Consider the following 25,334-nt stretch of genomic DNA (forward strand, 5'->3'; position numbering starts at 1 on the left):
TATGCCTTCACGGTCACTTTACAGCTGAGGATGATGAGACTCTCTTCGGAAAAGGCAACCTCCGACTTCTGATGCCATGTCGGCGGTTTAGAGCACGAGCAAAGAACTACGTCTCTCCCGAAGGACGGCTGACACTTATCAAAATAATCTGCATATTTTGTATAGAATTTTTACACAATCCATAGAAATCCTTCAGGCACCTCATTTTGTCTGTAGAGAATTATAAAGTATATGCTAAACACAAAATTCTATAATACCATTTACCTCCTTCTGTCTGAAGATAATCTATGGACTACCTATAGATCAGTTTAGAGTGGTCTTAATTTATTTATTTATTTATTTATTTATTTATTTATTTATTTATTTATTTATTTATTTATTTATTTATTTATTTATTTATTTATTTATTTATTTATTTATTTATTTATTTATTTATTTATTTATTTATTTATTTATTTATTTATTTATTTATTTATTTAGTCTCTCTTCATTTCATTTTGTCTGTGGACTAGCTACAGACTAAAATCATTACCGACCCTAATTTACTTTTGTCTATAGACATATATAGGTTTCTACCAACGAAAATATAAAGCGCCCTTCATATCATTGTTTATAGACTATCGAAATACTAATGTTTCTAACCACCATCAATTCGTTTTCTCTGCACACCCTTAATTTCCTTTTTTCCGTCTACAGACCTTATGTACAATAGCCTTCTTTTACTCATTTTGGAGAAGCCTGAAACGCAAAAAAGACAGAGACGTGAGAGAAACACAGGGCAAAGCACTTCTCACCATCAGCCTGACTACACCCACTGCAGGGAGAAGCCCTCTCCCATATTGCTCCAATTAACCCGGTTCTGTGCTAGCTGCATCCACCTGACCCCTGCGAACTTCTTAACCTCATCCGCCCACCTAATTTTCTGCCGCGCCCTGCTACGCTTTCTTTCCCTTGGAATCCAGTTTGTTACCCTAAGCGACCATCGGTTATCCTCTCTTCGCACTACATCTAATGCCCATGCCCATTTCTGCTTCTTGATTTCCACTAGAATGTCAGTAACTTGAGTTATTTCTCTAACCCACCCTGCACGCTTCCTATCTCATAATGTTACCCCTAAGATTTTTCGTTCCATTTTTCGTTCCAAAGCACTTAGATATTCTCTAAAATTAGCAAATTGCCCCAACTATCTCAAGAAACAGCCTGGCTGAACATCCTTTCACACACATCGGGCTCTTTTCGATGTCCTTCAGAGCGCTTTGTCCTATGCCTCTCCGACGTTCATTTTTTTTTTTTTTTTTTTTTTAGCTTCAAGCTTCGCCAAAATGAGCAAACTCCACCAACTGGCCGAAGAAACAGACTTTCCGAATGTCAATCGTTTTATAGTTCTGTCTCTATTGGGAAAAAATTAAAAGCTCTTTGTGCAGCGGGTTCGAGGCGCGCGTGCACCAGCCCTTTGACCGGTGCCGAGAAAGCGCGAGCAAGTGTTCACGTTTCGTGTGCCACTACTTGCCGCCACACCACATATGGCACACAACCGTGAAACACTGGTTGAAACTGTCGCAGAAATGCATTCTCACCAACGGCACGGAGAACTCCATATTTATAATAAGGCAGTGATTACTCACTGACATCCACCGAAGCGTAACCATATAATCTTATTTCTCGTACTACCAATTCTTGGATTAGAAAGTTGGTAAATGACGGAAATGTTTTGGTGCAAACACGGAGGAAGAGACATGCCGCGTGTCGTGTGTCCTCTTTCTATGTGCTTGTAAAGTTACCGCCCACAAATTTCATCTCGTACGTACTACTTCCTGATGTATATCGACAGCTGGTAAAGGACGCGTTTTTTTATCTGAAGCGTCGTTGGCACATCACGGAAAAACGAAGAGAAAGGGGAAGTGATGCTTTTTTGCACGCTAAAACATTGTGGCGCCTTCTGAGCGAAGCTGCGGGAACTGATAACGTTTGTGCCGTTCACGCCTTTGAGCAGAGATTGCGCCACTTGATGGCACGTCAGCAACACATTTAGCAATACAAATAGCTGAACGATTTTTAGTGTACCGCGTAAATACCCTGTTCTGCAGAAAATCCTACGTTATCAGCGTTGCCTCCAGCAGGTGTTAGTTGGCAGGTCACATGGCCTGGTACTGATTTGTCGGTGAGTTGTGTTACGCCACGAGACAACGTAACACGGAAGGTGCTGCCAACTTGCACTTCTTCATTTTGAAATGGGAAACTGAGATAGAAATTGAACCTTTTAGAACACTTGGGAGAGGACTAATAAACGTTACTCCTGAGCCACTCAGGCACATCCATACGACTTGGTTAAGGCGCGGCTTTATGTATTTCTATATCAGGTGGTCTTTCACATAACTTAGCATGTTAATGAATATGTGCGAGACAATAGGAATTTATTAAATGAGCTGCAAAATGTACCTACGCAAGCGAAGACCTGACTGCTATCGTGTCATGCTGTTAAGGCGGAACTTAGGTTCCCTTATTTATTTATTTATTTATTTATTTATTTATTTATTTATTTATTTATTTATTTATTTATTTATTTATTTATTTATTTATTTATTTATTTATTTAATTTATTTATTTATTTATTTATTTATTTATTTATTTATTTATTTATTTATTTATTTATTTATTTATTTATTTATTTATTTATTTATTTATTTATTTATTTATTTATTTATTTATTTATTTATTTACTTCCTCTCAACTTTGTGCGCCGGGGTGACGCAGTGGTTACGGCGCTCGACTACTGAGCCCAAGAATGCGGCTTCGAATTCCGACCTCGGCAGGCGCTTTTCTCTGGAGGCGATAAGCAAGACGCCCATGTGCTGTGCGATGTCAGTGCACGCTGAAGAAGCCTAGGTTGCCGAGATTTCCAGAGTCCTCTAATACGGCGTCTCTCACAGTCTGAGTCGCTTTGTGACGTTAAACCCCACAATCCAAACCAAACCAAACCATTTCCTCGGGTTTCTCAATTTCGGGCATATATGAGTTCAAAGGCATACTGCTTTAGTAAACTCAATAATTGTCCGGGTGGCCGCTGCAATGAGGAAGCAAAAGCAGTGAAGACCCTGCGTGCGATCCATGAAATGCACTCCTGCACTGAAAAATGTAGCAGTACAGCCAATTTACCCAAAATTCCGGTGCATTCTCTACACCAGAAATCCAGAAAGATAACAGCACCGTGCTTATAAAGCACACGTATTATTGACATCAAAACGGCGTGCAGAGTTTTCACTGGCGTGTTTAGTTTAATGCAACACCTACCGGTTATCAGCCTCGCCACACAACTTTTACTCTGTATCCGACTGCATTTCTGCAAGTGTGCGGAGCTTCGTTACATCAGTAGGCTATACGTGCTAGCGTGAGGGAATTTTTTTCTGCGAAATGCATTTAGTAGCTACTCCACGAATAAATAAATATTTGAATAAATAAAACTAACATTAAGGCGTCGTTATCCCTTCCATCCTTAGAATCTCGCAGAACAATAGCACTTATCTGTCTCTTCCATAAAATTTTTTATAGCCATCATTCCTTCACACTACCTCTCACAAAACCGGCCCGCACATCTCACCGATTGCATAATCACCTCAGTTTTAAACGCCTTTCGGGAAGAACCACTGCATTCAACTCATCAGCCCTGCCCCGTGCCATCATTTATTGGAATAGTCTTCCTGATAACATTGTTCACACTTCAGATTATGTTATTTTTCAAAGAAAAAATAAGCAACATTTTGTTCTGAAGTGTGCTGTTACTGAAGTGTGTTCTATAATATGCTTTTCAAATTTTGTTCTCTTTTCTTGTGTTTGCCATTGTATAATGTTAACGTTTTGAAAATAACGATGTTAAAATAACCATCTTCTACATGCTTCTGTTTCGCACCCCAGTTATGTAACCCCCCTCACATAATACTCCAATCGGAGCCCGTGAGGTATTTGAATAAATAAATAAATAAACGATCTCTACTGCACACAGGTCCTCGGGCTGCTGGCATTTTAATGTAGTAGCGTTTAATGCCCTGTTCAGCAGAAAATCAGGTGTCGGCTCGTTGACGGTGTTGTGAGTTATAAATCAAGATCATGGCGCTGACATGGCCGCAGCTGCCAACTCGTGCCTCTTCCTTCATATGGGAGGGTGCTATCAGAGTGAGCCTGACAAGGCCCTTGTTTAAGTGTCCCCATAGTCTTTATCGTTTGCAGTTTTAACCTTCATAAGTAATATAAACATTTATCCTAGGAATACGTTCAACTTTTATACCAGTAACCTTTCAAACATATCAACTAATAACGCAATTTGAAAGTGCCGCATATCCTCCCATGCGTAAGACGCTGTTTTTGCCAAGGTGAGAGACAGGACTCACAGGAGGCAAAAATAGCTTGTTCTGTCTTTGCTCCCTTTGTTATTTATATTTCAATACATTTGCCAGCATGTTTTGGGCGCCTTATTTGAGAATTTGAGAGGGTTCTGCAACAAACCAAGGATTTAAGCAAAAGTCAAGCGAGAACGAACCGGGTTGCGTTTTTTAATTTTTTATTTTTTTTTTATTTTTATTTTTTGCGGTTCTGGTACCAGATGACGGCATTATAACTCCGGAAGACTTCCACGACTACAAACCGCGGTGGCTACCAGCTCTGGCCGCTGAGATAAGCAGCGGGAAGACCGTATACAGCGCCCCGTTCCCTGGCAGCGGAGCCATCGTGGGAGCCTTGTTTGACAGCACCAACCTCAGGCAAGCACCCCCTCCCCCCCCCCCCCCCCCCCTTTTATGTATATTTCATTTCCATTTGATTCGATTTTCAACTTCTCCCATACAATTTACCAAATGATATCTAACGAAATGAGCAAAATTTCGAGGGCATATATAGTCACTTTATATTTTTAGGGTCGCGGCTCGCATTCTAGTTCAGGCGGCTGGTATGTGTGCAGCTTCCATTGCGCGAGCAGAGTAATGTTATGATGATCCAATCAATTACAACAGTACGGGAAACATTTGTGGAAGAATGTGTTTTTGCATAGTGAATCTATCAAAGCCAGTGTTGGCAACGCTCATGAAAACGAAATTGCTATCTATACGCCAAACAAATGCGATTGCTTTTTTTTTTTTTTGTCACTTGAAGTTCTACTTGAATTCAAATTCTACGCCAAACCTAATTCTATATTTATTACATTTATATACGCAATTTCTTCTGTGATTCGTTTTTGTAGAGTAATTCTCATTCAGGTCTCCTCTGTCTACAAGCAGGGAGAGGGGATTGCTCTCTTCTTCTGCTGCCTGCTTCAGTTGGCAGGAAGAGGAAGGGAATCCCCTTAGGCACCACCTGCCACAACTGGCAAGTGAAGGCTTCACATTCTTAATCTGGCCTCTCTCTCCACTCCCATACAAGTGGAGAGAGACATATATATATATTTTCTCTCTACCTCCCATGGTTGCCAGGTGAAGAGAGAAAAATCTACCTATAAACACCGTCGTGAAGTTCACCTGGCAATGGTTGCCAGGTGAGGCTTCACAACGGCACCTACGTCAGATAGTTTTCAGCTTCTTGACGCTCTAATGCTACAGCATCAAGCACGACTGGCGGACGTGTGAGCTTCTGCAGAGTGGTACATAAATGCGAAGCAGTGACCAGGAGCTTGCATGGCGGCCGTCAAGTTGAAATGGCACACCGACATGGTAATACCGCTCCTTTTCAGGTCACATACTTTCAATGATTTACGTTAGGAACTTCTTTTTGCAGCGAAGGCTTGAATACGCGAAGGCTGGTATAAGGCTGTCATAGGTTCAGCCACATGGCCCTGTATTTTATCCTGGAACCTAGCGCGTCAGCCATAGCATCTTAATTGAAAATTGAATTCATCTGATTGCCACCTGCCATGCTGGACAAGTGGTATTTACACATTACAGGGGGCACCTGCCAACCACTCCAGGTGTCACAGTGAAGAGAGATCCGCTCCCCACATTTAGGGGTAACAAGGACTAGGAAAAGTGCGAGAGGGAAGCGAGAGTGGTCGTGATCCGACGGGGGGCCTCTTGACATTCGAGCAAATGGCACGAGCTGAGGAAGATGCGAACGGAAGATGGATGGCACGTGAAGGACCCACTGGGTGGCTACCGTGAAGAGTGGAGGTTATGACGAGTGTGGTGCTACGACAGAATACAGGGCTATGCATGTAAACCTAAGCTATAACCATAACAGCTCGCCCTAATTCATGCGCTGAGCCTGCCCGTCTATCTCTACTAATTTTATTTTAAATTATTTTTTGCAGTTACACGGTGCTGCAGGGAACAGTGAACAAACCACCGGCTCCATCGATGGAGGGAAAAGCCTTAAATGAGTAAGCACCCCACTGCCTATACATTTCTTCGATGCCTCACTCCTCGCGTTGTAACATGTACAAACGAAACACTGCAACACATGTATGCTTCGTGGCTTAAAGCGTAATCTAGATAAATCAAACTTGAAAGCGTTGAAAATTATCCTGAGCTGTGATTACACCACCTCAAAGATGGGGGTGGCATCAGCATTAAAGGTATTAAGATCGGCGTCTGCATCCGGAACTGAGCGGTCTTGGAGGTGGCGAATCCTGGTTTCCGGAAGGTCAAGAGCGTCAAGTGGCAGCTGAAGCGGATCTGCCGGCTCAGGACACGTGCTGGGACAAGGCTACCGGCTTCGCCTTTCGCGGAAAGCAGCGTGGCTTTCGACGTTACTCGACGCACGGTGTCAGCACGTCGCGGACCCAGCCAGCCCAGGCAACTCTGAGCAGCTGGCTGGCCTCTGGTGCAACCGCCTCAGGGCCACGTCGAGAGGACAAGCGACGACATGCAGCAAAGAGACGACTGTCTCCGGGTGTGCTTCCTCCCTTTAGTCACGCCTGCGAATGTTGGGCCTCGGGATATGTCACCTTGGGGGACGCATGAGACGCTAACGGCGACCTCCTCTCTTTCAAGCAAGATCTTGCCGGGGGCGTGTCAGTGGCCATGTGTGTGTGTGTGTGTGTGTGTGTGTGTGTGTGTGTGTGTGTGTGTGTGTGTGTGTGTGTGTGTGTGTGTGTGTGTGTGTGTGTGTGTGTGTGTGTGTGTGTGTGTGTGTGAGAGAGAGAGAGAGAGAGAGAGAGAAATTTGCGCGAGAGGGATGTGTTAAAGTTACTGCTTCCTCGGCTGGCCCGCCCCAAGCTTCTAGGAACTTTAGGAAACCGGAGTCCTACAAAGCTCGGGCACGAACGCTACCTGGTCGGTAGATCACCTACATCGAAGTTGTAAATATGTAAAATAAGGCCTTTCTTCTACATCCTAAAAACGTCTTCATTCAGCGGCCCTCCGGTCCTGCCTAGAACAGACGCCGTCTTGGCAAAAGATGGTTCGAGCAGCACCGGCACTGGACATCTAACACTGCTGGCAGCGTTGGGATCGTGAAGCGGCTCAATCCCCCTCGACACATAACAAGGGTAACTGCTGGATATGTAGCGGACCCAAACTCCTGATGAATCAAAGTAGGAGCTGGCTCCACGACAGTTGCGGGGTAAAAGCAAGCTTAGCGACGAAGCTGAAATATTTCCACAAATGTTTGCAGGACAGCACCCATCCTGTAGTTTTGTGTTCCTTTGTCTCAATTTTTTTAGGCTGGTATTTTGAATGTGCTTAGCCCGGTGGTGCTAAGTATGAACCAACTGATCACAACAGCTATTTTGATCAATTTATTTGCACAAAGGCATTTACGCATCTTTTTTTACTCGCCTTATGATGAAGCTAGCAAGTGAACAACTGTTGGTCCCTCCCTCCCTCTCTCTCTCTCTCTCTCTCTCTCTCTCTCTCGTCTGTCCTGCTACTGGTCAAGTAGGCTCTGAAATAGTATCGCTGTTGCTCGATATTTTTTTTTATGTGTGCGAGCTGTTTACCAGTGCAAATAAAACAGTAATTGCATAATTAGCAGCTTGGTGCAAATTGGTGCAAACGTTTTACTTAACTTTTTTTTTTCTAGGTGATCTGCAACATTTGTATTCGCACTTCTTTTCCGGAAAGCAATATTTCGACAGTTAACAAAGTAGTATTTTCTAATAAAGTTAACAAAATGAAAAAAGTGCTGCAGACAGTCTTTTTAAAACATTGCTTACATTCAGCTGCATCACCTGGTATATATCCACATGTGCCAGTGAGGGATAAGCGAGTCTGTGACGGGTCGGCAGTCGATAACAATCAGCGACATGAAATCTTGGCTCGCTTGGCGAATCGACATGAAATCTAAGCTTGTCATCTCGCCCTCTACTGTGCCCAAGAAGCGATCCTTAGAGCTATTGCTCCGGGACAAAAATACTGACGCCAAATTTCCATGGCCCCATTTCAACCCTCGAATTTACGGAGCATTTTCATCTATTCCGTGTTTTCTCGTATGGTGATAAACATATATAGTCTAGCCATGTGATTATGCACTCAAAGCTAGCAATTTGTAATGACAGATTTTCCCCTTATCAGGTTCGTGGAGAAGCTGAAGTTCATCTTCGCTGGGAGAGGAGAGCTTGGGGACACTAAAACAGCCATTGATGTAAGTTCTAAAGCCATGCTTCGGTATCGCTTGCTGGCACGCGATGTGCTAACAGCTCAGTAGACGGCTGCAAACAGCGTATAGCTGATACCTCTTTGTTGAAGCTTTCGCGCAACTTCGAGCTTAAGTCGCCGCATGATGCGCGTGTACCTATCGACGCCAGCAGGCCTAGCAATACGTTCAGAAGGGCAGAATGATATATAACATGCGTCATCTATGATAACTTGGTGTGAAGCCTACTGCTACTTAGTCTTCGGACACGATGTTTGTGATAAGACTAGATGTTTGTGATAAGACTCCGGAGGTTTTTTTGCATTCGAATATTGTAGTAAAAATTTTACTGTAGGTTCTGCTCTCCGCCCTGACGCATTCTACAAAATTTAGGCGCCGTACGATAATCCGTTCGCGCGCAACGCGACTTTAAAATATGCCCTTTTCATGGCTTAAGCTAAGAGTATTTCTGCGGGCAACACTGAGTTTCTGACGTCACAAACAGTATACCGGCGTTACTGTCCACTTCCCGTGTGATTATGAAATCGTGGGGCTTATATTGAACTACCTCAGACATTTTATGTAGTGCGTCATGATTTCCATACTTTATTTTCACCATCCAACGCACGTACGAGTGGTTTTCTAATACTGAGTGTGACCTCGCTATTTCGTAAACTGGGACGTCGTTTCTGGCCGTGAAAGCAGTTTCGGTTTCAATTTGCTGTTTTCCCTTTTTAAAAAGACTTCTTATTGAAATTTCGAAGAACGGTTTTTCACAAAATGACGAAAAAACCACCGGAGTGTCCCTTTAAAAAGAACAATTGGCCAATGTTTTTAATCAGAAACTTTTTTCAATCGGAATTGTTTTTAATCAGAATCTGCTCTTTTTGTGGTGTGTGCATATAGCGATCGTTAGTTCCCTTTGAAATGTGCGACGTTACTAGGGCCGAAGATATGCTACAGATCACTTTTGTCCTTTCTAAAACATAGTTATTTACAGTACATTAGGAACATCAACAAGGAACTATTTCTGCTGGGCCGTCTAGTAAAGCTTCAGGGATGTACAGGTGGGCACATAAGTAAACGGAGGGCGTTTTCCGTTCAAATTGCAATCACGCCTTGTGTAATAGATAAGAAAGCGTTATTTCTCCAAGTGAAAGCGCACTAGACCGTCACTGCCAGTTTCAATTATAAAACGTGGGAAAAGTAATAATAATGAAATAGTGTGCTCCTTTTACTTTTGCCTGCACCATTACATGCTCTCGGATGTTTTTTTTTTTTGTTTTTTTGTTCATTCATGGCGAAAAGAAACACAGTGAGCTTTGAGGGGAGTAGGGCTTTTGGCGACGCAAATGAGTTCATCTTGTAGACTCGCGCATGGGTCTGCAAGCTCAACTAAGGGGAGGGGAGTAGGGGTCGACTAGGGGCGCGTGGAGACTAATTGTCATATTAACAGCCGAGGGAAGGTGGTTGGAGATAACCAGGGATTAAAAGACAGAGGAGGCCTTCCTGCTTCTATATTTATGGTTCCGAAACCCGGGAGGTTATCGTGAACTCCTCGATCGGTTCTTCCTGGAGGTCAGTAGGAAAAATGACGCTGCCCCTCTAGAAAGGAGCTCCGCCAGCGAACCCCACCGGAGACAAAGAGGGCTTCACCGAGTTATTATGCGCCGCATAAAAATGAAGCGCACCATCCAGTATGCTTTTCAGACTGAGCTAGTCCATGATGCAAGTGAACGTTTGAAACAAAACACCGGAAATATTATTTAGTTAAAGCTTATTAACGTGCAGCTGAAGACCTGCACGAGGGCTTGCGCGTGCTTAGTGAGGATATGCAGGCTTTTAGAGATAGCGTTTTAGCAGAAGACATCGCATTCGTTCTAGAGTATGAGTAAAGTGCCACATGAACGACGACGCTCCTCCGCAGCCACATCGAGACCCTTGAGGAGCCTGCTCCTGCTGCCAATAGTTGTCGGTTTATGAGGGCAGCAGTTGAGCCACCCGCTGAAGCTGCATATGCTTGAAGAGAAGCACCTTTATCGAAAGAAGCTTTGACGGCCTTAGGAAACTTGAACATGACTAAGAACAAGGCTCTGGTCAACGATTCACTCCGAGGTCGACAGAAATCAACAACGGTCTGTTTTCTAATGGAGCCCAGCTCAGTATAACAAAAACCTGCGGCTCACACTGGGAAAACAAAGCTTGATTGATCCACCTACCAGGAGAGTTACATCTCAACGCGGCGTAAAGTGCTTCAATCCACGGATGTGGAAGGTTTCCAGTTGCTCAAGAAGTCAAATACCGAAACTATTATCGCTGTTGTTGACAGAAGCCTTCAATATTTGAAGCCATGTTCAGTGAATCACCGCTGGACCTAACTGCGCAGCATGTCATCGAGACAAAACTAGAATGTTCCACGAAGATCACGCCGATGATCGACTTCCGTTTACCCGAGTCAGCATCCAAGTCATCGTCACAGGAAGTCGGTTACACTGAGACAGCGCACAGAGTAATTCACCTTAGTGATAAATATCAGTGGTCTCAACGTGATACCAGCAGTCACCGAGAAACTGACCTACTGTTCGACACACCATTTGCACACCATTTGCAGAGTTTCCCAGCGAGTTTTCGAGCTAATAATGCAAAAGGACCTCGAATGGGTCTCATTTGGTGACCCACTTCATGACGATCTTCCAAGAAATAAGTATGAACTCCTTAAAGCAGCGAGAACCTCACACAAGAACTCCTGAGGCTGGGAGAGGAAAATAAAAAGTTATTCATTAGATCACAGCAAGCTCAAGCTGAAGTAGATTGACAGGCTGGGAAACTTAACCATCCTCGAAGGGTTCTGTTGCGCAACCTTCTTTAACAAATTCCAAGAGTGGGAAGCCGCGATATTTATTGTAACAGAAAACGCAGGGTGTTGTAAGTAGTTCAAAAGGAATTAACAAGAGAACATTATAACTCGTCACCGGTGTCACTAAAGAAACGAGTCGGGCTAACTTGTCAGGTCATGTACAGCGCAAACAGTTCCAGAACTGAGAAAACGACCCCTCGAGCAGCACGACAGAGTAAATTTGTTTCACAAGCACAGAAAAGAGAGAAATGTCAATGCACATAAAGAAAAAATTAGCTGGGGCTTAGCTTTAGTTAAGCCTGGTAGGTTGCGAAAGCAATGCGGCGACCTGGCGCCATCTTTCTTTCTCCTTGTCCATAAAGTCTGTCTAACCAGGAGCAACGCGCCTCTTTTATGCCGTCACTCAGTGGAAGCGCAGCGCCTCTAGAACCACAGCCGGCGCCAGCTGGGGGAGAAACGAATAGCTGAGCCGGAGTGAGCGGCCGCGCGTTCGATGAGCTCCGTCGAACGCAGCCGTTCAAGTCCAAGTTTCGACCTACGGCGTGCATTATACCGCTGGATTCGACTACACACGTGAAGTGGAGTCCGAGGAGACCGCAAGTTCGGAGGTAGGCACACTAATTTGCCTATTTTTCGGTGGCCCACGCGGGACCGCTAGGCCTACCCATAGGCCTAGCAGAAGAAAGACGCTCTCGGCGGCGGGAGCCACAGAAGAGCATGAGCAACGCAATGGAGCTGGTGGAGGGAGAGACTATCGACCCCGCGGAGCTAACTAAGGGTACTTGGTTTATTACGAAAAAGAAAGGCCGCGTAGTGCCCCTCGAAGAGGAAACGCGAACCGCGACCAAAGATGAAGAGCGGCGGACTACAGGTCACAAGGCCGCCATCGGAAGAAAGCTAGCGGCAAAATCGGTAGAGAAGCAGTCCGTGCAGATACCGAAGGACGCCGAAAAAATAATAATACGCCCCCGGGGCGGAGTCAGCCGTCTAATAGAAGGTGGAATGATTGAACTGGCTGAATCGATCGCCCGCGCCGCCGGCATCGAGCTCAGGGACGCCGAGAACGACATCTTCTCGGCAAATATAAAGCAACAGTCCATACTAATCGCCACTACTAGCGAAGAGCGTGGAAGAAGGTACGCGGCTTTGCGCGCAGTTCTTTGCGGCAGCGAGAATATAGAAGTAAAGGCCTATCCCGCTATGCCTGAAGATTGTGGCAAGGGAGTCGTGCACGACGTCCCCCTACGCTATTCCAACGAAGAGCTATTGGAGCGAATACGCAGGAGAAAGGAGAACCCTTCAGTGCTCGGTGTTCGCAGACTGGGAGCAACCTCCAAAACAATACTAATCCTCTTCGAAGATCAGAAGGTTCCGCGCTGGGTGTACCTATCTCCTTTCGCGCAAAGATGCGTCTTGTACAAGAAGAAATATGAAGTTTGCCACGCGTGCGGGCGCATGGGACACCGAGACGACGTCTGTCCGGATCCGACGAATAAAAAGTGCCGCGGATGCGGCATGGAAAACCCGAAAGAAGGTCATCTGTGCGAACCCAGGTGCCAGCTATGCGGAAAGAATCACCTCCTCGGCGATAAGCGATGCCGGGAGATATATAGAACCCCATACATCACCAAAAAAAGACGTTGGGAGAAAAAACTGGGTCAGCAGGAACAACTGGCTGATGCAACGCAAAACTGCGAGCGAGCGGGACGCTCAAGAACCAGAAATGGTGAAGAGGACCCCCGGCTACTAAGAAGGAGATCGAGATCAAACAGCAAGGACTGCCACCACTTCACAGCCAAAGAGGGGGACTTCCCAAGGCTGGAGGAAGGAGCCACCGCCAACTCTACGCGACGCCGCTCGAGCTCCGGTACCAGGGACCGTTCCAGCTCTGGACGAAGCCGCTCCAGTTCGAGGACCTTGGCCGACTCATCCACTGCCAGCAGCTCCGGGTGCTTTACACGGGACCCCAAGACGTCGTGGGGACCACCTGCACGCAGACGCAGTCCGAGCGAAGATCGAAAAACGGTAAGCTTCACGGTTAGCAGTTCCCAGGTAAATAGGGAGGCAGACGAGATAACTAAAAAACTAGAAAAAGAGAATCGAGAGCTCAAGAGCATGCTCAGCATGCTCACTACAGAGATTCAAAATTTAAGAATGGAAAAGAGTACCCCCCCTCCTCCACCGAGGAACCAACTGGTACCCCAAAAACAGGTACAGAAACAGATGCCCTCTTCCCCGCCTACAAAGGTCGTAGTCGCGCGCCCTGAGCAGAAGGATAATGAAGAGGAGAAAATGATTACTGAAACAATCAGGCCACCCCCGCAAAAACGTAAAGGGGACGAGACGGATCCGCTGGTGGCATTAGAAAGGAGACTGGACGCTAAATACGAAGCAAGATTTGAAAGAATCGAGACCCTCCTCACCCAATTAATGGGTGCGGTAAATCAAATGCAGACGCAATTCACCGCGATGCAGAACGCCTTCACCGAGAGGCTAACTACATTAGAAAAGACTGTGACCCCAATTCAACAAAATGGACAGGCGCAGTAAAAATGAAGACTCTCTGGTGTGGCAGTGGAACTGCCGCGGCTTCCAACGAAAGCGAGCGCTCTTGCAACAGCACTTAGAGCAGAGCGCAGAAAAACCTTTAGCTATAGCCTTTCAGGAAACAGGAAAAGGTCTACCAAAATTATCGGGATATCAGGCGTTCCACGGTAATCGGGGAGAAAAATCCCGCGTCTCCACGCTAGTTAAAAGACACATAGCGGTAGTCGAGCATGAGGTCAACTCACGAGACATCGAAGCTGTATTAATAGAAATTATCACTGGTCGCAAGGAAGAGGCTAGTCTCTTCATCTTAAATTTGTACAGCACCCCCCAGCAGAGAAAGGTACGTTTCCGCGCCCTCTTCCGCAAAGCGATCAAAACAGCAGGAAGCAATACTCTTATAATTCTAGGAGACTTCAATGCCGCCCACCAAGAATGGGGCTACAATAGACACGACCCCAAGGGTAGGCAACTGTGGGAGGACATACATGAGCTCGGCCTCACCCTGCTGACGGACCCTAGCTGTCCGTCCAGGATGGGAAACAGCGTCTGTGCAGACACCACCCCGGACCTTACCTTAGGAAAAAACACGGGAGACGCAGTCTGGAAAAACACAGCTCAAAATTTTGGCAGCGACCACTTTGTTCTGGCTCTCACCCTCAGCAAGGGCGTCAAAACGCGTCGCCTCAAAAAACCCAAAATCACCGATTGGGACAGGTTTAGGCAAATCAGAGAAAACTGCGAATCGGGAGATGAAATCCAAAACATAGAGCAATGGGCAGAGACGCTTAAGAAACAAGTAGAGAAAGCAACCACGACCCTACGGGAGGACGATGCGCCGGTGACGGTTGACAGCAAACTCCTTCATATGTGGGAAGCAAAATGCGGCATGGAGAGGCGTCTCCGGTCGCAAAGATGGAACAGGAACCTTAGGCGAAGGATAGCAAGATATAACAAAGAGATTGAAGATTACGCAGTAAAACTTTGCGAACAAAACTGGTGTAGTAGGTGTGACGAGATGGAAGGGAACATGAGCCTTGCTAATATGTGGAGCCTACTCAGACACCTACTTGATCCTGACAATTCGAAAACTCAATCGGGCATAAGACTGACGAAAGCCAGACACGCGTTCGAGGGCACGGACGGGGAACTCATGGCGAAACTAATTAACATGTACGTAGGCGACACGCAAACCTTACCCCTGCCGGATTACGAAGGACCCTTAAACGAGGCCCTAGACGCGCCGATCACGGAGGCGGAGGTTCGCGCCGAAATATTAGGCCTAAAAACAAAATCGGCTCCCGGCCCAGACGGAATCACAAACAAGGTTCTCCGAAATTTGGACGATAATTCCATCCGCGCGCTCACCAAGTACATGAGAATCGTATGGGACAGAGGCCGCCTCCCACAACAGTGGAAGACGGCAAACGTAATTTTGATACCGAAGCCAGGCAAACCCCCTAAACTAGAGAACTTACGACCAATCTCTCTAACATCCTGTATAGGGAAATTGATGGAGCGGGTAGTCCAAACGCGACTAACGCGTTTCATGGAGCTTAACGACCTGTGGCCACACGAAATGGTTGGGTTCCGGCCCGGCCTGTGCACACAGGACGTAATGCTCCGCTTGAGACACGATATCATAGAAAGCGAAACCAGGGACGCGAGGGTACTACTAGGTCTAGACCTGACAAAGGCGTTCGATAACGTAAAACACGCGGCAATTCTTTCTGGTCTCCAAGAATTGGGGGTCGGAAAGAAAACGTACGACTACGTAAAAGACTTCCTGTCGGGTAGAACGATAAAGATAAAGTTTCAGGACATTGAATCCTCCACCGTCAAACTAGGAAGCAGGGGTACGCCACAGGGTTCGGTGCTGTCCCCGTTCCTCTTTAATGTTGCCATGCGAAACCTCCCGGCAGAACTGAGGAAAGTGGAAAACTTGAAATTCAGTATGTACGCTGACGACGTCAACCTGTGGGCTACCCAGGGGAGTGACGCGAGCATCGAGGAGCGCTTGCAAGCGGCGGCGGACACCGTCGTGTCCTACGCGGCTGAAAGGGGCCTCTCGTGCTCTCCACAAAAATCGGAACTGTTTATATACAACCCGAAGGCGCTCAGGTGTAAACGCCAGATAAACATCAGCGTAACAGTAGACGGCCAAATAGTGCCAAAAGTCGAACAAATTAGGATCTTGGGGCTGTTTCTACAAGCAGATGGGTACAACGATACAACGGTAAAGAAACTGAACGCGTACGCCACGCAAGTCACGGGTCTGTTCAGGAGAATCGCACTAAAGGGTCGGGGCCTTAAGGAACGAAGCCTCCTGAAACTAATGCAGGCTTACATCACTAGCCGCATATGTTACGCCACACCATTCCTAAACATTAGATCAGACGAAAGGCAGAGAATAGACGCACTCATCAGACGATGCGCGAAGAGGGCTCTGGGACTACCCATCTCGACCTCGACTGAACGCCTCCTCGAAATGGGGGTGCACAACAACTGGACGGAACTAGCGGAGGCTGTGCGCATGGCGCAACTAGAAAGATTAAGCAGAACCACCACGGGCAGAACCATCCTCGGCTGGGTGGGACTGCAGTCAGATAGAGGAACAAGCCACAAAGTAGACATTCCACGAGAGTGTCGCGAATATATAATAGTGCCCCCCCTACCTAAAAACATGCACCCTACGTACAACAAGGAGAGGAGACAAAAGAGGGCCGAGACGCTCGCAAAGAAAGCGGGGAAAATGAAGCCGGGGGAGGTCGCCTACGTGGACGCGGCTAGCGGGAAGTCGGGGGCGGCGGTGGCTGTGGTCGTCAACGGCCGCGGCGTGCCCGCCGCCGCCGCGTCCGTTAGAAGCCGAAATGTAGACACGGCTGAAGAAGTTGCAATAGCGCTCGCTTGCGTTGGAACGGAAGCCAGCATAGTTATTAGTGACAGCAAAACAGCTGTCTGGAACTTTGGAAAAGGGAGGGTCTCGACGGAGGCAGCCAAAATTTTAGAGAAAAGAAAACTTGAAAGAAAGATTCGAATTATTTGGACCCCCGCGCACGAGTCCGTCCCCGGCAACGAGGCGGCGCACGAGCTAGCCCGAGCTCTCTACTTCCGGGCAGCCGTAGAGCCGCCTGATTGCGATGGGATGGACGAGAGGCTGCAAACTTATAAGGAAATTTTAGAACACTACAGACTTAGCAGAAGGTCCCTGCCACCACCGGACCGAACGCTAACTAACAAGGAGGCCGTCGCTTGGCGGCGCCTGCAAGCTGGGAATTTCCCAAGTCCCGTCTGGCTTTTCCACACGCAAGTGGAGGAAAAGGCGGACTATAGATGCGAAACCTGCGGAGAAAGGGGTACTCTTGATCACATAATCTGGCAATGCCTTGATTCCCCTGGCGCCAAGGAAAACATAAACAGTAGAGAAGCCTGGGAACTGCTACTGCGGAGCGAGTCCCCCGCCAACCAGCAGCAAGCTGTCCGCCTGGCGGCTGAAGCCGCGAAGAAACACTGTCACTTCGCCTGTCTTTAGTCGCGGAGGCCCCGGCCTCCGTCCCATAGGCCTGCGTGCCGGGGGCGGGGAGTAGGGGGCCTCCTACATCGGTGGAAAAATAAAGTTCGTAACAACAACAACGCAGCGCCTCTAGCGGAAGAACCACCGGTCAGCATGGCACGATCCAGGATCGCCCGACGGCAAGAGAGTGGGCTGCTTGCGGTACGTTCACAATTCGTTGGGCAAGAATTGAGAAGCAACATATGGCTCAAAAAAGGGCTCTGAATACAAGCGACAGGCAAGAGAAACGCAACAGACTTACTTTTGTCTTGAGTGCCACCAATGATTTCCGTTATGCATTTTCGTCTACTAGTCCAAATTGACGTAAGAATCGTGTGCTCCTTATCTAGCTTGTGTTTGGTACCAGGAACAATACATTCATGTCACCTATTATTCCGTGCAATGCTTCCGATCACTGCGAGATTGCACATTCAGCCATTTTTTATAACACTCTTGATTGTGTTATGGTGACAACTTAAAGAACCTATATGGGGACATTTTTCTGCTATACAAATTGAGGATTCTTGTCCCGCGGAGCACTTTTCTAGGGCATCTTTTCCAGAAACATTGGGGACGAGTTTTCTCAGAACCTGGCCAGTAGAGCTTTTTTTCTTCTTCTCCTTCTTGATTAGGGTTGGGTGCGAAGGATGACGACAAAGACTCGAGAATATCATGGTTAGAGCAAAGACGGACAGAGTTTTAGAGTACCAGTTATATGAAGTCGCCGAGAACCCTTAGATTCTCAACAAATGTCCTCTTAATCCTTTGGCTCGCCGCCGATTGGACAGGCCCTCTAATGGGCAGCCCTCCTCCTGAGCAACAGTATACCCAGCGCCGCTTAGATAGGCGGACCACCGTTGTTCCAGCGGATCCCATGGGACCCGGTAATACACAAAGCAAAGCACTAAACTGTATCCAACGCTAGTATCCCGTGACCGGACAAAATAAAAGAAAAACTTCGAGGACACTTTCGCGACTAAAGTGATGAAAGGCGAAAGCCTTAGTGCTGCATTCTGCTACGCGACTGTTGCGCATGTAGCGATGAATGCTGCTACGAGTAAAGCGAGCGACTTCTCTTTCACATTCTGCGAGTGCATTCATTCAGTGAATTCTGCTTGGCAGCGACGAGATTGCGCTCCTTGTATCTTCGCAGTTTTATGTTTACTGTTGTGTGGTTGATTTTACCGCGTGCGCGGCATTAATTAGTAATAAAATATTTATTATTTGCGCAACTGTCACTGCTTAGTATTTGTTAACTATTTAGTTATCAGTTAGTGATTAATAATAAGTAATAAATAAATATTTAGTAATTATAATTAATTAATCGATTGATTATCTATTATTAGTTTAGTGATTAGTCATTGATTGCCATATGGTCATATAAGGCACGCATTCGCGTATACTATAGTGGTGCTCTGTGATTGGTCGAGACCTCCATGACGCCATCCCGTCTCGACCAATCAGAGCCGCTGCAAGAGCATGACATTTTTGCTGACGACAACGATGAGGCAAAAAGGCTTTCGCCTAAAAACGTACAACCAAATTCATCTATGTGCTAACACACGTGAACTGGCAACACACAGTGAAAAAAAAGCGAAACTAAATTAAATACGCGCAGAGACTTCACGCGATCCAACACAACTACTGAAAGCAAAAACGAACTCGGACTAAGCATGTGCCCTCTTCCTCGCAATGCGGCGCGGGTCAACCGAGGCCGAAGTACACACGTAAAAAGAGAATGGCCATCTACTCTCCGTTTCCCACAAACGGCGTTGCCCAACCAAAACTGAAATGCTTTAACGAGAGCGAAACCATCTCCGCATCGCCATTTATACCCCGTCAGCTCAAGCCAATAACGAGCGAAGATTTCGAGCTTCCCTGCTCAGCTCGTTACTTTTGGGACAGCACCGATGTAACTGCGAGCCGGCGGAAAGACGAAAAGGGACGGGATCGAATCCCGGCCTCAGCGGCTGCGTTTCGATGGAGGCGAAACGAAGTGGCGTCCGTGTGCTGTGCGATGTCAGCGCACGTTAAAGATCCCCAGGTGGTCGAAATTACTCCGTAGCCCTCCACTACGCCCCCCCCCCCTTTCTCTCTATCCACTTTCACTCCCACCTTCATCCCTTCCCTTACGGCGTGGTTCAGGTGTCCACAGAGCAAGTGTGACAGATACTGCGCCTTTCCCTTCCTATGAACCAACCAACCAACCAACGGTTAACCGGAAAGCGCGTAGTTTACACTATTAAAACACGATCCCTGATCCTGACTCACGCTCGCGCGAGCGGGCGGTTCCGTTCCTAACGAGATGCCTTCGTGGGATTCGTACCCTCGACCAGTTTGTAATGTACAGTACGGGTCAATGTTAAAGGGAATGGGAGACCGCATGGCTGCCGCGCTTTATAAAGCATCTCCGAGATAGAGTGCGACAAATTATCGCACGAAGTGCATGCGCAGTAAGTACGGCCGGCTGTTGTTCGCGAGCATGCATGCACATGTAGTGCCACCATTTCTCGCCACTTGTAGGTGACAGCTCTCTGCCAAGTGTTTAGGCGACGTGTAGTAACACGGAGATTTGAGCTAGTTGGTTTATCTTCGATATTTTACCTTTGTTCCTCGTCCCCTGTCGCCGCGCCGGTAAAATATCGAAGATTAGGCGACGTGATCGCTCGTTCCCTTTAACAGTGGACCGTACTGTATGTTTTCGCAAGGGGGGGGGGGGGGGGGGGGTTCATGCACGAGACCGTTCTCGAGAAGTCTCCGTTTTAGCCTAGAAGCACGCACTCTAACAGGACCGAGTTCGCGCTTCCATTTGCGATATATTTTCCACGTCGTAAATATGTCCAGCCCCTCGGCGCAAATTGTGAACGCGACAGTGACGACACATGGTTCGCAAGCTGATGGGAACACGTATTTTGCCCGATACGTGACGACTTCGAGCTCAGTAACTCTACACTGGCCGACTAGTGCGATTTGAGCACAACTAGCTTTTGTCCGTCCTGTTTTGAATTAAGCGTTGCTATTCCCTGCACCGCAGAACCAAGACAAGCTCTCTCCAGAAATACTGGCTCGCTTTGAACAGAGACCCGACACTGGCACACCTCTGGGAACGCAGCAGTATGGTAAGGGCTACGACATGGGCGAAGACTTCGGCGGAGCACATCTCTCCATCCGGGACATTCACGGCAACGCACTCTCGGTCACTACGGGAATAAACTCAGAGTGAGCAGTAATTTATTCAAAATACGTTACAGCCCCCCCCCCCCCCCCAATCCTCCCCTGTTATTGGCTATTTCTTCCAGCTTGTTGTTGTTAGCTGAGCTCCAGAAGCTGCACGGACAGTGTCGCCACATTCCAGAAAGCAGAGGATATTGAATAGAATGGCAGCATGGTGGTACTTGAGCAAGCTAAGCAGCCGTTTTGAATGTTCTTTCCCATTAAAACAAAAGTATTGGAAATTTCAGCTGCAGCCTATCGAGCATTAAAATTGGTTCGCTTTTCGTCACCCGACCAGGCGCACTCATCTGGACTCAGTCAACTGAACTCATTTGGTCGTAGGCAGTTATTGCGCCCAGCAGATGTTTGCAAACTGCACTTCACAATGAGCTGCACAAAATACGCAACATGAAAAACATTTCTGCAGTTTAACTTGCGTATTCTTGCGTGCAAAATGAAAACTTATTTCTGAGAACTGCTCTGAGGCACAGTACCTGGTGCCTATTAACATTTGAAACTATGAGAATGGCATATACTTTTTATAAAAATCAAGGCCAGCAGATAAACATCACACTTATTGCTTGAACTAAAACTTTATAAGTCCGGAGAACATGATTCTAGCCCTGTATATATACTCCATTTATAATCACGCTGCTGGGAACCAGTAGCGTTGAATTTCTCATTCGGTGCAGTTTTTTCTATTTAATTTTGACAATTGTGGTGGTGGTGGTGGTGGTGGTGCTGGTGCTGGTGGTGCAGATAATGGGTACAATTCACTTTGTCAAGCTGCTGATAGATCTTTCTTTAGGAACCGTATTAGCTCCGCCTTTTTTGTCCAATATGCGTAATAGTTTATACGGTTATATTGTGTGTGGTAGATAGACTTCTTGGACACAATTCGTAAAGCCGACTGCGCTCACCATTTGTCACACCTTGATCGAACAGAGTATGCTGCTGAAACATGATCTATCAATAAGGCTACCCTAGTGTCCATTTTGCAGTCTATTTTGACTGCCAAGCTCAAGCAACAATTGAAACCTGTTGAAATCTAAATGCGAGCAATCGGAAGTCGATTTTGGGTAGCGTTTGGACCTAGTCCCATGAGAAACCATTCGGATACTCAATTGCTCAAACTGGGAGTCCAATCGGATTACCCATTTAAGGGACATTATTCCAACTAAAACCAGCTGCGAACCCACATGTACCAACTGATTTTTTACTGGGCTTTGATCATATACTGGGCACATAGCGCAGGCTCTAATTCACGTGGGCACTGAGGACAAATAATGAGTAATTACTCATTGAAATCCACCCAAGCTCGGTCATAAGCTACAAAGGAAAGCTACACAGCTTCCTCAGAAACTTCGCGCAAAGACAAATTTGTCCTGGTCCGGGGATCGAACCCGGGACCCCAGCCTTTCCGGGCCCATGACTCTACCAGTTGAGGTAACCAGGATGGTCAGCAGGACAGATGGTAGGTCGAGAGAACGAGGTTAGGTTAGGTTAGGTTAGGTTAGGAGCGGTGTTGGTAGAATATTCTTGGTAGAACGCCCCAAGGTGTAGTAGATTTGTAATAAGGGAGTAATCACTCACTGACATCCATTCAAGCGCAGCCGTACGGATACAAAGAACCACCGCCTTTCCGGAGCAATCTCCTTACCCCGTGAGCTCTGGAAAGGTAAAAAGGCGGTGGTTTCGTGTTCGATCCCTGGACCAAGACGAATTTTTCTTCAACGGCGACGTTTCTCAGAAAGTTGTATAGCTTTAATTTGTAGCCGTATGACTGCGCTTGAGTGGATAACAATGAGGAATTACTCCTTTGTTACTTCAGAACAACAAGTCATCTTTTTCGATGATTACGTAAGAGTTTGAGCGGACTAGAGTAATTAGTTTGTAAATCTACTTCAGTCAGCGATAATTCTGTTTTTCAGCAGGAAGCAACACAGTCAGGCAAAGCCGTGGGGAGTCATTTTTGAGTGATAACGATAACTGCACAGCATGCATGTTTGCCTCTCTGCACTATAATAAGGGAGCGGGGGCGGAGGAGGGGCATCAAAAATTTTGGAAATGTGGAATTTTTCAACGAGAACAGCATATTCTATATGAACTAGAAGAAAAGAGTTGGTGGGCAAATCGGTTCTCCAGACTGAGAACAGCGCGCGAACAAGGAAGACATATCGCTCCGCTTGACCACATTGCCTTTGATCACTTGTCTGTCTTTCGTGTTCCTCAGGCTCTCTTTTCGAACTGGTAGAATAGTTGCTGATACTGAGTTAAGACGCCTTTTTTAAGCGTCTTAGCACAGCTTATATAATTATATGAACTAATTAACTGGTCCCTAACTGAGCCGCATCATAATTTTCGCGCCGCTATGGATCAATAAGTGAATGCTCTTTTTGACTGTTCCAGGTTCGGCGCCAAGTACCCTGTGTTGGGCATCTTTATGAACAACTATATGGACGCGTTCGGGAAGCCTGGCGGTACTTTCGGGACAACGGAGACGCCATTCAACTTGCTGCAACCACGCAAGCGACCGCTAACCTTCATGGTACCCGCCATCGTCACCAATTCCAGCAGAAAAGCCAAACTGCACGCCGTGCTGGGGGCAAGCGGAGGACTGGCTGCAATATCGGCCCTTGGCCAGGTGCGGATTCAAGGCCCGCCCGCGAGAGCCGATGAAGGTCCTCGTAGGCTAGGGCACGGTCATTGTGCAGCCTGCCGATTCCTTATTCACAGTGTGAAGGCTCTGGCATGCTTGAAATGACATTCCTTAGCCGACAGAAACAACGCTGTAGGAACGATTGCACACGCTGAAAATAATGCTGCGCTAGAGATTTCGAGAGATTGCAAACGCTCAGGGTTACTATAGGCTTTGCCAGAGTTGCGCGAATATGCCGCATAAGCAACCAAGTTGTGCGCTGAAGCCATACGTCGTCTTTGCAGAAGTCGAGCAGTCAGACTGAAAAGCTGTCGAGAAGAAATGGCACTGTCCTAATCGAAATAAGTCACCGTCCCTGCAGCTCGCACACAGCGCGGCACGTCATCCCCGCGACGGATGACGCAATGCAGCTGGACCACCTGTCGGATCGGCTTCACGAAACAGTGTGTGGAATTATACCGAAAGTGGAAAAGGCAGATCAGGAAGGAAGCTTTGAAAACTCAAGAGGCAGTGCCCTACTTTTTGAAGCTAGATCAGGGTGCCTTAGAACACGCAGCTACAAAAATTTAACAGTGAAGATGACGCGTGTTCTAACTCCCGTGAAAATATTAACCATATACTCGAATGTAACGGTATCTATCCGGAAGTTGATGCAGGCGCAGTCACTCTTCCTGTAACTCTGGGGTTTGGAGATACCAGTGGTCGGGTGAATAAACCAGTGGTGGAAGCTAGCAAAAAACGACTGGAAGATTGGTGGCTTAAAAGCAGAAAAATGACAATGTTGTTAGTAATATAGAAACAGAAATCCAATAAATAAAATGATGGTATAGATAACCAATCTAAAACAATAATTAATACATAGGGAGCAAAATGAGCATGATAGCAACTGTTACCACCCCGTTTCAAAGGGGATGCTCCAATATTCCATCCATCCATCCATTGTCATTGTCATTGTCAGCGTTGGAGGTTGACTGATGTAACACTCAGTGTAATGATTCAAAAAGTGATTTTCACTTTTTAAACCGAAGTTCACTTGGAAGCTTCCCGTTCTGAGGCAGATAGATTCCGCAAATGAAATTGGACAATTAAACGTTGAACGGTACGTAAAAAAAAAAATCAAAGAGCACTGAAGAGTCTGCATTGGAGTAATGCGGAAGCACGGGTGATGCTGTTGGTTGCTTCTGGTTGCTTAATTCACTTCTTCGGCCAGCGAGGACGGACGTATATCTCTGTGCTCCGCATAATCCGCTTCCATCGGCGATCTGCTTCATCATACTCGCCTGCTTTTCACTTCTTGTTTGCCCATTTTAGTATTTGGTACTTTCAAAATGCGCGGCAATTCCTTCCTATGCCCTTTTTTTGTCTCTAGTTCCGGTTGCGTGACTTCAAATCCTTGACGTCAGGCACCCCTTTCACTACTGGCACCCCTTTCTCTCTTTCCGCTTTCACTCCCACCTTCCTTCCTCCCTTCCCTTACGCGCGGTTCAGGTCTCCACAGAACGTGGCAGAAACTGCGCCTTTCCTTTCCTGTGAACCAGTTGTTCTAATTATTTACCTAGTTAACTTATTGACCTAATTATATTTTCGGCAAAAACATTACGTCACCCTCTATCGATTGACACCACTCATTAACCTCTACCACTTCTCAATCACTCACAACCGCTGCGGACACTATTTAGCGGACACGATCTGCGGACACGGTCTGCGGACAGAAATCTGTGAACATAGCGAAGTAATGTTGCATTAAAAAAAACTTAGGGTAAAACTAGAACAATTCAGTTGTATGAAGGCCCCGCCGGGGTGGTGCAGTGGTAAGACACCCGTCCACTGTGCCGGAGTACCCGGGAGCGAGGAGGAAGGGTGGCAGTTCCTGGCCCGGGGGCTGGGACGGTAGGTCAACGCCGCTTGCGGCGGGGACTAGCCAGCCACCCAATTTTATCTGTTGTAGGTCG

At 46.8% G+C, this 25,334-nt stretch overlaps 1 protein-coding gene across 1 annotated transcript in view; it reads left to right on the forward strand.

The window, feature by feature from the left end:
• The window catches only part of LOC146197355 (glutathione hydrolase 1 proenzyme-like), a 56,224-nt gene that overhangs the window by 14,361 nt on the left and 16,529 nt on the right, over positions 1–25,334 (forward strand). The window contains exons 6-10 of the mRNA XM_084597174.1: positions 4,598–4,754; positions 6,290–6,358; positions 8,493–8,562; positions 20,545–20,729; positions 23,133–23,367. Of these exons, the coding sequence (XP_084453300.1) occupies positions 4,598–4,754; positions 6,290–6,358; positions 8,493–8,562; positions 20,545–20,729; positions 23,133–23,367 (716 nt within the window). The remainder of the gene's footprint in view (positions 1–4,597; positions 4,755–6,289; positions 6,359–8,492; positions 8,563–20,544; positions 20,730–23,132; positions 23,368–25,334) is intronic.

Source organism: Amblyomma maculatum, chromosome 3 (genome assembly GCF_055883805.1).
Source record: "Amblyomma maculatum isolate TAMU_Amacu chromosome 3, ASM5588380v1, whole genome shotgun sequence".
NCBI lineage: Eukaryota > Metazoa > Arthropoda > Arachnida > Ixodida > Ixodidae > Amblyomma > Amblyomma maculatum.